Here is a 14,401-nt window from a genome sequence, read left to right as displayed (position 1 = left end):
ACGGCCCTACGGGCAAACCAGAAGTTCGGGAACGGACTTCCTGTTTGCTCAGAGGGTCGTTTTGACTGCTCCGGAGGCTTCAGGAGGCTTTGGAACGCTTAAAACGACCCTCCGAGCAAACCGGAAATGACTTCCGGTTTGCTCAGAGGGTCATTTTGAGCGCTCTGAAGGCGTCAGGAAAGCCTCCTGACGGTCCCTGAAGCCTCTGGAGGGCTTCCAAGGGGTGGGGGAGGCTGTTTTCACCCTCCCCAGGCTCCTATAAAGCCTCTGGAGCCTGGGGAGGGGAAAAAAGCATGTAAAAATGGGGGGGGTGAGCACCTGTAGTGCGCGCATGCACACTGGGGGGGTGTTGCACATTGCATTATGGGTATGGCACGCCCGCACACGATCTCCCTGCGCTCCCCCCACTTATGGCACGCGAGGCAAAAAAGGTTCGCCATCGCTGTTCTAGGAGGTAAGCAATTCCATGAAATTTTGACACAAACCATTTGAAGAGCTCCTTAGGGTAAGCCTTCCTTTTGGGTTGGGAGATTCTTGAGATGAACAGATGATCACACAAAAATTTCCCACCCTTTTTCTACTCATTTCTTTTTTTGTGTGCATATACTGTACTTACAGATTGTAGTATTTATCATTCACTAGCTGTTAACCCAGTGATGCCTGGGTATTTATTTATTCCACTCCTGTATTAGCAACGTAAGTGTGGAATGAGCTGTCCTCCCTCCTTCCATGAACGTCGCTGTAATTCCTGAAGAGGCGATGGCAAGAGCAACTTTTCCCTGAACCCTGATTTCAGCGACAAATTATGTCAATAGAAATGTTTTCCCTGTGCCCCCAGAAGCGTAATTTCTAATGTTGGATTTTCCCCCTTACCAGAGGGAGCCCCCTTGTGGAGTACTGTGAAGCCGCTACCGTGGCAACTCCACTGCACTGTAAAGTAGAAGCCATTTTAAGCCAGTACAGTAGAAGCCATTTTAAGACACAACAGGCTGTATCTTAACAGAACACACACCCCGAGGGATGTTATCTTACCCCAACAGTATTTTTTTCCAGAGAGTAAGTCATCTGTGTACCAAGTTTTGTTGAAATTGCTCGAGGTGTTCCAGAGTTATGCTGGAATACACACACACACACACATACACACACACACACACACACACAGCCGTGTTTAAATATATATATGTGTGTGTGTGTGTGTGTGTGTGTATGTGTGTGTTATGGTATGGTATATTTGGTATGGCCAAATATAAAAAGGCAACATTAAAAATAAAAATATGGTTTTCTGCCTGGATGGTTTTCTGTGATGAGCCGAAGGACAGAAAGAGGGAGTAGTGACCTTCCTCCCATATTTGGGCATAGCAGGGGTTGTAACACAAATACATACCTATTTCCCTGGCTTAGCTGATAAGGAAGAGAGCCTGTGGCTTAGTGGCAATTACATCTGCCTAATATGCAATACAGCCCTGGTTCGATTCCCAGTAAGGGTATGGCTAGCTGATGAGAGCTAAATAGCTTGAAATGGATCCATACTAGTCTCCCTTTATTTGTTTATCAGCACAAATACAACACAAATATAAAAAGGCAACATTAAAAATAAAAATATGGTTTTCTGCCTGGATGATTTTCTGTGATGAGCCGAAGGACAGAAAGAGGGAGTAGTGAGCTTCCTCCCATATTTGGGCATACCAGGGGTTGTAACACAAATACACACACACACACACATATAGATAGATAGATAGATAGATGATAGATAGATAGATAGATAGATAGATAGATAGATAGATAGATAGATAGATGATAGATAGATAGCTTACAACCACAGGTGACTGTTTTACAGAACACAGGAAGCTAAGTGTATTCACCTGAAGTTTGACACATATCCTGACACACGAAGTGGGGGTTTGTCCATCATACTCAACCATGTTCTGATTGATTTACTTTGGGTTTATGAACAGTGAAACCTCAGCCATTGCAGCATGTGAATGGTCTAATGTTTTGCCTCATTTGATTACAATTTATTCAATAAACTATGAGGACGATTAACCAGTGGGACAGCTTGTTTTCAGAAGTTATGGCTGCTCCATCACTGGCAGGGGTGGGTTCCAGCAGGCACTACTGCTGGCTCACTCTGGGAGTTGAAGTCCACAGATCTTCAAGCTGCCAAGATTAAGAAACATGTGATAGGAGAGTGATGACGAACCTATGGCACCCATGCCACAGGTGGCACGCAGAGCCCTCTGCGGGCATGCCAGCCGTTGCCCCAGCCCATCTGTACCGCACATGCGTGTGTGTGCCTCCTACCGGCCAGCTGATCTTTGGGTCTCTGCCGTGCATGCGGGGGGGGCAGGCTGCATGCGGGGGACGCGCACAAGCACGTGTGGGGCTGGGGTGCATGCGTGGGGGCGCTTGCATTGCATTTGGGAGCCTAATGGAGTGCCCCTGCGCCCCATTTTGGCTTCCAGGTTGGTGCAGAGGCCTTCTTGGCCCAAAACGTGTCACATGCGCATTGCATTATGAGTGTGGGCCTGTGATTGCTGGTGCATGCTCATGCACGCGCACTTTCGGCACACAACAAAAAGGTTAGCCATCACAGTGATAGGATATAGGACTACCGTATGGTACTGATTGTGGAATGAATAGGAGGAAATCTTTTTTCTTGCTGACTGGCCCCATGAGAGGGGTCAGAAAGGAAAATGATGAGTTTAAGTTAGTGTTATTACCGAACATAGCATTGCATACACTCTGCCTCCTCATATTTTAAAGCAATACCCAGGCAGCTGTGGTGGGAAATCAAGTTTCCTTATGATTGCTTATGAATTTATTTGTATGTAAAACATGCAGTGGATTCATTGAAATTTCATTAAATTGAACTCCGGCTACACATTGTTCACATCTCTCCTGATATTTGCAACATTAAACAGGAGGGGGGGGGGAATGCATGCTTTGCACAAAGCACAAACTGGTTTCCTTGCTCTTGACTTTCCCTTCCAGTGGCAATTCTTTTGTAAAATAATCTCTGAGCATCTTTGTCATGAGAGTGTAGTGTTTTTTTAAAAAATGCATCATTGACATATACATGGGGGGAGAACAACGTGATGGGAAGCCAGAAAAAATGCTGGTCCCTTGTGGCAGTACATATCTTTATATGAAACTCGGCTGAAATAGTATCCTTTTTATTTTTAGTATCAAGTGATAGGCTGTCTTTCTTTTCACAGATGTTTCAGTGTTTTTTTTCCTCCTGTGTCTATGAAGATTCTAGATCAGAGTTTCTCAACCGTGGCAGCTTGAAGATGTGTGAACTTCAACCATATAGCTTGGCTAACAAGTTCTGGGAGTTGATGTCCACACATCTTCAAGTTGCCAAGGTTGAGGAACACTTGAGATATTCATAGAATTGCAAATCTCAGAGGCTGAGAATTATCATTCAGCATAATGTTTTTGAGCGGGTCCAGAGTTATTTCACGAGAAGAGTACTCCACTCCTCTACTCACAATAGAATCCCTTATGCCACCAGGGTTGAAATTTTGGGCTTGGTCATTCTGGAACTGTGCCGCCTGCGGTTCAATCTAGACAAAATTGTCTGCTACAACGTCCTACCTGTCAATGACTTCTTTAGCTTCAACCACGATAATACACAGGCAAATAATTGATACAAATTCGAGGTAAACCGCTCCAAACTCGAGAAAATACGACTTCAGTAACAGAGTGGTCAATGCCTGGAATGCTCTACCTGACTCCATTGTTACAGCCTCAATCCCCCACAGCTTCAATCTCAAACTGTCTACCATGGACCTCACTCCATTCTTTGAGGTCCGTAAAGGGGGCATTTATAAGCCGACCAGTATGCCTACTGTCCCTGTCCTACTGCCCTATTTATCTGTATTTACTTCCTTTGTTCATGTTTATGTTCATACCGATACTTGTTATCTTGTACATGTTTGACAAACAAACAAATAAATAAAATAAATGTAACCTGGTGCAAGAGGACTCCAACTTTCCACACAGAGTGGACACTATAAATATAGCTATTCTAGGTGTGTTAGCTAAAAAGATAGGGCTCAAAATACAAAGGGGTAGAGATGTTACCTATCCTTTTTACTATTGAAAAAGAAAAGTATACCCCAGGGGTCACCAATCGTTTGGACTTCAGGGACCACTAAATTAATAATTTTAAATCCCACGGATCACTAATATGAATTAGCAACAGGATGGGGTCCTTCAGGCACTTAGCTCGGCTGCCTGTTAGCGGAGAGAAGTGCCCAGGGTCAACCCTAGCTTTGCTGTCCATTGCAGCTAGGAATCTCAAATAGGGCCAAGAATGAGCCCAAATAAGGCCAAGAATGTAGCCAGCCCGGAGGCTAGATTAACCCCCTGCAAACTCTGTCTCTCAAGGACCATGGAGGATCAAATGGAGGAGGAGGAGCTTCTGGCAATGGCGGTCGCCTCTTGAGCTCCAGGAGACGCTATAGAGCTCCAACGGGGCAATGGGTGCTGTTCCCGGCCCTCGTTCCACCGGAGGGCCGAGAGTCGGACTCATAGACCACCCAGGTGGGTTTCGGACATATTTTGGTCCGCCAGGGTGGTCGCGGTGATCGAGGGGAGGTCACAGAAGATCGACGTAAGGCAGGAAGAGGCTGGGGAGTGCGAGCAGGAGAGGAATGGCGGCGGCGCAACAGCGTTCAGCGTTTGGCGTGCGCGCCGGCAGAGGAGACAAGCGGAGCGACAGAGCGGCCGGCAGAGAGGCGAGACAGCCGATTAGGAAAGGCTGAAAGAAGATCTGCTCGTAAAATGCCTCTGCCAAGGACCTTGCCGAGGCTTTTCGCTGAGGCTTCTTATCATCCTCTGGCGGCTCCCGGTGACTCCTGGAGGCCGGCGCTGTTGGGAAGACGCCGGAAGACCAACGCCTGGAACATAGGAACGCTGGGTGAGCACTGGGTGAGAGCCTGGACTACTGGACCCTTCAGGTGGGAGCCAGGACAGAGTGGGAGAGGATGGTGGTTATGGTGGTTGAGGGGGCCTGGATCATCTGAGGCCTCTGGAAGATCTGGCCTAGGGCCATGGACTGGGCCTATGACCATGGAGAGGCTGGAAGGCTGCCTGGGAGTATGGTTATCTGGAGCCAAGACTGCCCCCACCCACCCACCAAGGACCCTGAATCTCTGCTCCTGAGCTTATCCCCACCTAGGACCACCTAAGACCATGGAGGGTTATCACCAACTTTACAGCTGGGGCTATCACCCATTTTTCTACCGTTTTTACCATCATCGCCACATCCGTCTAATCTTATCATCTAGACATCTGCTTCCCCCCCCCCACTCATTACTGAAGAATTATCCAGGACAATGCCTCCTACCCCCCACATTGACATTGACTTATGGGACCAATGCCTTCTACCTCCCCCCCATACTGACTTATTTTTACCATCTACAGCACCTTAACCCCTACTGGAATTTTGTTGATAATAACTTATTCGAGGTTAGACTTGCTCCGCCTGCGGGAGGCCCCTCTCTCGCAGGTTTGGCCCTTGGCTCTTTCAAGGGCCCGCCTCGAGGACGGGTTCGTGGACCCCGAGAGGTGCAGGAACCGGAAGCTAAGGGGATATTTAGTAAAATGTTTTTTATCTTTTTTAGGGGGTTCCAGGGTGGGGGGGAGGGCTAATCAGACCGGGAGGAGAGCCAGTGCCGGACAGACAGGTGAGTCCAGGAAGGACGGGGATGCGGTGGAGGGGGGGAATATAAAGGTCACTAGAGCAGAGGGTTGTCCTATCACAACGGTCGTGGGGAGGAGGGGATGCGAGGACAGGATAAGATCCCAAGGTCGGTTGGGAGACCGTGGCTGCTGGTTACGCCCGGTCGCTTGTACCAACCCCTGCAGTCTAGGTGGACAGGTGCTACAGAGCCAGGGCCTGCGGCTGATGCTTTGCAACGCAAGGTCTGTTACCAACAAGGCCCCCCTCATTAATGAGTTGATCTCAGAGGGGGAGCTAGACCTTGCAGGGATAACGGAGACCTGGTTGGGCCACGAGGGTGGTTTACCCCTCGTGGAAATGTGCCCACCAGGCTTCCGGGCATTCCATCAGCCCCGGGCCCTGGGTAAGGGTGGTGGGGTGGCGGTGGTTATGCGGGAATGTTTAGAGCCGAGGGAGTTCACTGTCCCTCAGATACCCGGGTGTGAGTCCCTTGGTGTGAACTGGGGCCCAGGGAGGCAGTGGGGCTTGCTGATTGTATACTTGGCTCCTCGCTATGCATCAGCAGCCCTGCCCAAGCTCCTTGAGCTAATCTCAGCGACGGCAGTTGAGACTCCCAGACTTTTGGTCATGGGGGACTTCAACTTGCCGTCAACGGGAGCGGCTTCCGAGGTGGCTCAGGAGTTCATGGCTTCCATGACGGCCATGGACCTGACCCAATTAGTGCAGGGCCCCACTCACGAAGGGGGCCACACACTGGACCTCATTTTTGTATCTGAACAGTGGACGAGTGATCTGGGAATAGGGGACTTAGTCATCACGCCCCTGTCATGGTCAGACCACTCATCCCTCCGGCTGGACTTCCCTGGCGCTATCCCCCACCGCGAGGAGGCGGAACCAGACTCTACAAGCTGGTACCGCCCCAGGCACCTGATGGAATCGGATAGATTCCAGACGGAGCTTGGGCCAATACCTGTAGCCTTGTCCCGCTCCCGCTCCGAGGACCTAGTGACTGCCTGGAATAGGGCGACGACTGGGGCCTTGGACCGGGTTGCGCCTTTGCGACCTCTCCTGCGGCATCGACCCACCCGGGCTCCTTGGTTCACTGAGGAGCTAAGGGTGATGAAGCGCCACAGGAGACGTCTAGAGAGCAGGTGGAGGTCCTCACGCTCCGAATCTGACCGAACACAGGTAAGAGCCTATTTGCGGACTTAACTTGTGGCAATAAGAGCGGCCAAGCGCAGACATTGTGCTGCCCTTATTGCGTCCGCGGATAACCGCCCTGCCGCCCTGTTTCGGGTGACCCGCTCCCTTTTATCGCAGGGGATGCGAGAGACACCCTTATAGGGAAGAGCAGAGGAGTTTGGGGAATATCTTCAGGACAAAATCGATCAGATCCGGAGCGGATGGACCTCCGTCAGTGGACCAGACGAGCCGTCAACAGCGAGTCTTGAGAGACCATTCTGGGAGGAGTTTGACTCTGTTGCCCCCGAGGATTTGGACAGGTTGCGTGGACGGCTACGACCCACCACATGTTCAATGGACCCGTGCCCCTCCTGGCTGGTACTGGCAGCCTGGGAGGTGACACGAGGCTGGCTTCTGGGCCTGGTGAACGCCTCATTGGGTGAGGGTTACTTACCAACCGCCTTGAAAGAGGCGGTGGTGAGACCCTTGCTCAAGAGACCTTCGCTCGACCCAATGGAGCTAGCTAATTACCGTCCAGTCTCCAACCTCCCCTTCTTGGCGAAGGTTGTTGAGAATGTGGTGGCGCAGCAGTTTCCACGACACCTGGACGAATCCGACTATCTAGACCCACGCCAGTCCGGCTTCCGACCCGGGCACAGCACTGAGACAGCCTTGGTCGCGTTGGTTGATGATCTCTGGAGGGCCAGAGATAGGGGTTGTTCCTCTATCCTGGTCCTATTAGACCTCTCGGCGGCTTTTGATACCATCGACCATGGTATCCTATTGCGCCGGTTGGAGGGGATGGGAGTCGGAGGCACCGTTTTGCGGTGGTTCGGCTCCTACCTCTCCGACCGGAAGCAATGTGTGTTGACGGGGGCAGAGGTCGTCCCTGAGGCCACTCACTTGTGGGGTGCCGAAGGGGTCGGTCCTCTCGCCTCTCCTGTTCAACGCATATGTGAAGCCACTGGGTGAGATCATCCGTGGCTTTGGGGTTGAGTACCACCTGTACGCTGATGACACTCAGCTGTACATTTCAACCCCAAACCACCCCAACGAGGCTGTCGAAGTGATGTCCCGGTGTTTGGAAGCCGTCGGGGTCTGGATGGGGGACAACAGACTCAAACTCAACCCCTCCAAGACCGAGTGGCTATGGGTACCGGCACCTCGGTTCAGCCAGCTGACACCATCGCTGGCCATAGGGGGCAAACAACTGTCCCCTGTGGAGCGGGCGCGCAATTTGGGCGTCCTCCTTGATGCCCAGCTGTCACTGGAGGACCATGTGGCAGCCGTGGCAAGGGGGGCGTTCCACCAGGTTCGCCTGGTGCGCCAATTGCGCCCCCTACTAGACCGGAGTGCCCTGCGCACGGTCACTCATGCGCTGGTGACGTCTCACCTGGACTACTGCAATGCCCTCTACATGGGGCTTCCCTTGGGACGCATCCGGAGACTGCAGCTAGTTCAGAACGCAGCCGCGCGGGTTATCATGGGGAGTACACGTTACTCCCACGTAACACCGCTCCTGCGCGAGCTGCACTGGCTACCTGTGGCCTTTCGGGTGCGTTTCAAGGTATTGATCACTATCTTTAAAGCGCTCCATGGCATAGGACCTAGATATCTGCAGGATCGCATCCTACCACACACGTCCCTGCGACCTATTCGCTCACACAGGGAGGGACTCCTCCTGGTGCCGTCCGCTAGGCAGTGTCAGTGGGCGACACCTAGGAGTAGGTCCTTCTCTGTGATGGGCCCAACCCTCTGGAATGACCTCCCCCCCGACATTCGAACCACCACCGACCTCCGTTCCTTCCGTCAAAAGTTAAAGACTCACCTATTTCAATCAGCTGGCCTGGCACTTTCTTAGTTTTACCTCCCGGGGATTTATTTTAATTGGGTTTGGGTTTTTAATCGGGGATGTTTTTAGGGTTTTAGAATATATTTATTTCTTGTACAGCCTATCTCCTCCATCCAAATGTATTTAATTGTTTTATGATTGTATTTTTATCTGCATTGACTGTACACCGCCCCGAGTCCCTTTTTGGGAGAGGGGGTGGTCTAGAAATCCAAGAAATAAATAAATAAATAAATAAAGGAGTCTGGCCGAAGTTTCGTGCGCCATTCGCTGAAGCGTCTGGACTTCTAGGGAGGGAAGGAAGGGCTAGAGCTACTAATCAGATGGCCAAGCTAAGTGCCTGAAGGACCTCATCCAGTCAGGAAGTGGGATTAATTGCTCTGGTGGGCTGTATCCGGCCCAGGGGCCAGAGTTTGAGGATCACTGATTTAATGCAATATCAAAAATGCAAAAATGCAAAGATTTTTCAACGGACCACCTATTGCAGGGGTGGGGAACTGTGGCTCTTTTGCGACTTGTGGACTTCAACTCCCAGAATTCCAGAACCAACATAGCTGCCTCAGGAATTCTGGGAGTTGAAGTCCACAAGTCGCAAAAGAGCCACAGTTCCCCACCCCTGACCTATTGGATAGGCACAAACGCGAGTGGAGACCGTGAGGCAATTAAACAGTCTTTATTGTAACTCAAACAGCTGTCACAGTAATACAGGAGAGAAGCGCGGCTGGGCTTGCCTGACAGCTATTTATATGGAGCTGTCAGACAAGCCAGCCTATCTGTACAATGGATTTTGCCCGCGCTCAGCCAGGTCGCGTCTTATCCAATCAGACGCGACCTGGCTGTTGCTATTGCAGATGCCGGCCGCCGGAGAGAAACCCCTGACGTCATCTGCCAGGATACAACACCCCTTCCCCCCCAGTGAGTGCGCATGTGTGTACGTCACACAAGCGTACTCACGTAGATAGGCTGGGCGTCGCCGGACCCGCCCAGAACGCCTCAGAACTACAGGAGACGCCGGAGGAGAAGGAGGTGCCCGTGGAAGCTCCTCCCGCAAGGGAGTGGAGCTCCGGGCGCCATCTTGGGTGCCTACCGCAGGAGGTGGATCACAAGGAACCGGTAGGCAGGGCTGAGGGGGCGCGGCCGCAGGCGGGCTTGAGAGGGAAACATCAGAGTAGGCCTGGCCTGAACTGGGGAAGGCCAGCGGAATACCGGGAGGAGTTCGCCAAATGGGCGGAACATCCCCAACAATGGACGGCCGGGAGGCGGCGTCCTCAACAGGTGTGGCCCAGGGCAGCTGGGACGGGTCAATAAGCCCTGGAGAAAGGGCACCAGGGTGCGATGCGGCAATGGGCGCAGGCGGAGAAACGATGTCGGTCGACCTTGTAGGGTTGTCGTTGACGCTGGACAACTGGCGGCGCCTCAGTTGATCCAGGTGGCGCCGCCATTCGGTCCCATCAGGTAGCTGGACCCTGTAAGAACAGGGGCCGGTTATGGAGGTGACGGTGGCAGGCACCCACCTGGCATCCCCCGAAAACGCCTGCGCCCAGACCAGCTCCCCCACCAAGAAGTTCCGGGAAGGGGGCCCCAGGTTGCCAGGCTGTTCCTTGGAATAGAGCGGGTGCAGCCTATCCAAGGTGGTCCGCAGGCGCCGGCCCATCAGCAGCTCGGCTGGAGACCTTCCGGACAGGGGGCAAGGAGTGGCATGCTGTACCAACAGGTAAGCAGCCACCCTTGATGGCCAGTCCGCCCCCTCCATCCTGCCCAGCGCCTCCTTGGCCGAGCAAACTGCCCGTTTATTGGATAGGCACAAACGCGAGTGGAGACCGTGAGGCAATTAAACAGTCTTTATTGTAACTCAAACAGCTGTCAAGGTAATACAGGAGAGAAGCGCGGCTGGGCTTGCCTGACAGCTATTTATATGGAGCTGTCAGACAAGCCAGCCTATCTGTACAATGGATTTTGCCTGCGCTCAGCCAGGTCGCGTCTTATCCAATCAGACACGACCTGGCTGTTGCTATTGCAGCCGCCGGCCGCCAGAGAGAAACCCCTGACGTCATCTGCCAGGATACAACACCACCAAAATTTTCTCATGGACCACTAGTTGGTGACCACTGATATAAGCCATCTGTTGGGAACAGGGAAGCTCTGAACTAATGTTATGATCTCTCCTTTGTTTCTCTCCGAGTCTCTTGTCTAGGCTAGTACCTTGGAGGAGGGATTTGGACAAAGACTATACTGAGGCTAAAGGCTAAACTATCTCTACCAGAACTTTATTTCATGGGGATTGAGAGGGATGGCAGATGGCACCTGTGTGCCCTTTAACAGAAGGACAGCAATGTCGGTAAATTCCTTCTGTGGCAGGACTCCACCGCCTCCGTTTGCAATTTCCTACCTGAGCTGTTAGCACCTGTTAGAGCTTTCTACCCCAGCTTATTCTTTCATTCAACTTGATTTAATTTTGCACTGCTGATTTCTACCAGTTTCAGGGAGCACCTTCAAAACCTGTTGGCCTAAGCAGCCTCTAAAACCGATGACCTTGTAAATGTCTCTGTTGGACTTTGGTCTCAGCATAGAATCTGGACTTTAATTCTCATAGGCTTTGACTGCCAATTGCACAGCCATTTCATTTCACGTAGTTTCCTTATAAACTGACATTCTTAGTGAAAGACAAGAGTGTAGCCTCGGGTAACAAATTCCCCCTTCCACTTTTTCCTCATGTGTTTTTAGTTGATGATTGAATGGTCTTGGTGTCCCTCAAATAACCAGTGAGGTTTTAAAGGCCAAGAGTATTTATAAAAAAACGTAAGTGTCTCAAAAGATAAAGTCGGTTATACTTCTCTTGAAATCCATTTCTGCCTTCTATTTTTTGTACTGAAGCTATAATTAATCTTTTGCAATGCTTTTTAGAAACCCGAATTTTATTATGTAATAGTTGAAGAGTTTTTCTAAGCAAGGATAGATAGATAGATAGATAGATAGATAGATAGATAGATAGATAGATAGATAGATACGCGCACGCACGCGCGTGCACACACACACACAGTGAGATTCAACATTTTTTACTACCGGTTCTGTTGGCGTGGCTTGGTGTCCGTGGCAGGGGAAGGATACTGTAAAATCTCCATTCCTCCCCACTCCAGGGGAAGGTTACTGTAAAATCCTCATTTCCTCCTGATCAGCTGGGACTTTGAAGGTAGAGAATAGATGGGGCAGGGGCCAGTCAGAAGTGGTATTCCCCAGTTCTCCAAACTACTCTAGAACTGGTCAAAACCTGCTGAATACCACCTCTGACACACATACATTTTTAGTTCCTACCAGTTTTGTGGACAGCAGTGTAACTAGCTTTTTCATTGCTTTCTTTAATTATAGCTGATTTTCACAGGATATCTTTCACCCAAGAAGTTAATCATGCCTGACTCTGCTTAGTTTCCAAGATGAGACAGGTGTTACCACTTCCTGAAGACTTCGTTATAGACTCACTAGCAATTGGGATAATCTAATAATATTTCTGGGGAATAAAAGGGGAGGCAGTAATTTTTCAAAGCTGAGCTACCTAAATGAGTTCTGACTACTGAAAAGACACTGTTGAAGGAGTCCTTCTGAATAATTTATTTGATCTCCAGAAAACATCCGGCTTCTTATTTGAACAAAAATCAAAGCCAAACTAAATGTATAGTATTACTTCCGTTCTCTCTCTCTCTCTCTCTCTCTCTTTCCTATTCCCTCCTCTTTTGGGCTATTTAAATCGAGCTGTTTCAGCTTTTTTGTATAATTATGAAGGAAAGGCTACTCTTTGTAAAAATGCCTACAATTTTGGAAAGACAGGAACATTGATCATTTTTAAAAAAGAGAGAGAGAATCTGGCAGCCCTAGTGAGAGTTTAATGAAATTCCGTTTTCTTTCATAAATAATGCAGTAGTTGGCCCTTGATTAGGTGAAGCAAGGAGGGCTTGGTGGTTAATGAGATGCATAGCAAGAGAGATATTGCTTGCAGATGGTTGCCATTTCCAATGACGTGTGTTTGTGTGTGTGTGTGTGTGTTTGTATGTGTGTTTGTGTTTGGGCCTATGCATGGGCTTCGCAAGAGAGACTCCAAACTGGAAGGCTGTGTTTTATTAAAAATCCAAAACAAAAATACCCCCATAAGATTAAATGCAAACAGACTTTTTAAAATCTCTGTTTAAACGCTAGTATTGTTTACTGGAACAAAGACTGAACTCTGCACTTGGAATGCAAGATCACTTTCAACATTCATAAGTAAAAAAGGTGACACGGGACAGGAAGAATGCTTAGCACGTGCCCCTGGGAAGCTGCAGTCAAAGAAGAAGTGGGGCAGGATGGGGAGTAGAGCCATATCTTTTCCTCCTGGCTCCTTTCCCCCTTGGGTTTGAGATGCTTTCTCTCGTAGATTTGGGGATACAGTCCAAGCAAAGGGGGCTGGGCATTTGCCTCTTCTGCTGCCCCGGTATAGAATTCTCCCTGCCTCACTTCCAGAGGAAGGTAGCATTCTGTGGGTGTATATTTTTAACCCAGAGGTCAGCTCCACGGATTGTTGAAGGCCTTCGAATGGCGGCCTGTTGCTGCTTCCTAGTGGTCCAAGTCTCTTCATGAAGAAATGAAAGAATTAAACCTTGCCATAGCAAAGTCTTCAGGTTTTATAAGAAGGAATGAACATGAAATGGTTTGGATTTTTTAATATTCAGTAAGATGATCTGATTTCTTTCTCTCTCTCTCTTTCTTTCTTTCTTTTTCTTTCTGTGTATTTCTTAATTTTCTTTCTTTTTCTTTCTTTCCCCTTTCTCTTCCTTCCTTTCTTTCTGTCTCTTTCTGTCTCTTTCTGTGTATTTCTTTTTCTTTCTTTCTTTCTCCTTCTTTCTCTTCCTTCCTTCCGTTCGTTCTTTCTTTCTTTCTTTCTCTCTCTCTCTCAACAGGTTATACCCACGTCATGCAAGTGCCCTGAACAACCTTGGGACGTTGACCAAAGACATGGTGCAAGCGAAGGAATACTACAGTAAAGCTCTCCAGCTGAACCCACAGCACAATAGAGTTCTCTTCAATCTTGGAAATCTTCTCAAGTAGGTTTCTGGGCTCCTTCAAGCATTATACAGTGACAGTTGAGATATAGCTACAATATTTATAATTCTGCTGCTTTCAAGGAAGTCTGTTGAAGTCCTGCCTAGACAAGTCTCTGCAGTTTCTCCGGCAAGATTTCAGAAGTGGCTTGCCCTTGCTTTCTTCCTAGGACTGAAAGAGACTCCAAGTCTCCCAGCTGGCTCCATGCCTAAGGTGGGACTGGAAGCCATAGTCTTCTGGTTTGTTTCCAGGTGCCTTTACCTAGTATATAAAACTAGCATGTGTATGTTTGTACATGCATGCGTTCATGTACAGTACCCAGAGGTGGGTTCTTACCTGTTCGTCTGCGTAGGTAGCAACTCGGCCTGCCACGCCCCTGAACCGGTTCTATCGGCGGCGACACCATCTTGATTTTCGGTTCTGCCCATGCGCAGAACAATCTTCATTGCCAAAATTTAATTTTTCCCCTTTTCTAACCCACCCCTGTACAGTACATATAATTAGTGATGGCTGCTGCCGGTTCGGACTGGTTCAGGCAAACCAGTAGTTCTGACTAGCAGCTGGTCCCGCCCCCGCCCTATCCTGTCCTATATTTCCTTCTTTCTGGCTCA

The 14,401-nt window shown here is 49.6% G+C and overlaps 1 protein-coding gene across 2 annotated transcripts in view; it reads left to right on the top strand.

The window, feature by feature from the left end:
• The window catches only part of TMTC1 (transmembrane O-mannosyltransferase targeting cadherins 1), a 186,416-nt gene that overhangs the window by 130,495 nt on the left and 41,520 nt on the right, over positions 1 to 14,401 (top strand). For both annotated transcript variants that reach the window (XM_081958734.1, XM_081958733.1), the window contains one exon: positions 13,649 to 13,792. In XM_081958734.1, the coding sequence (XP_081814860.1) occupies positions 13,649 to 13,792 (144 nt within the window). The remainder of the gene's footprint in view (positions 1 to 13,648; positions 13,793 to 14,401) is intronic.

This window comes from Natrix helvetica, assembly GCF_964273705.1.
Source record: "Natrix helvetica genome assembly, chromosome: 6".
Lineage (NCBI taxonomy): Eukaryota > Metazoa > Chordata > Lepidosauria > Squamata > Natricidae > Natrix > Natrix helvetica.
This window is presented reverse-complemented; position numbering and strand designations above follow the sequence as displayed.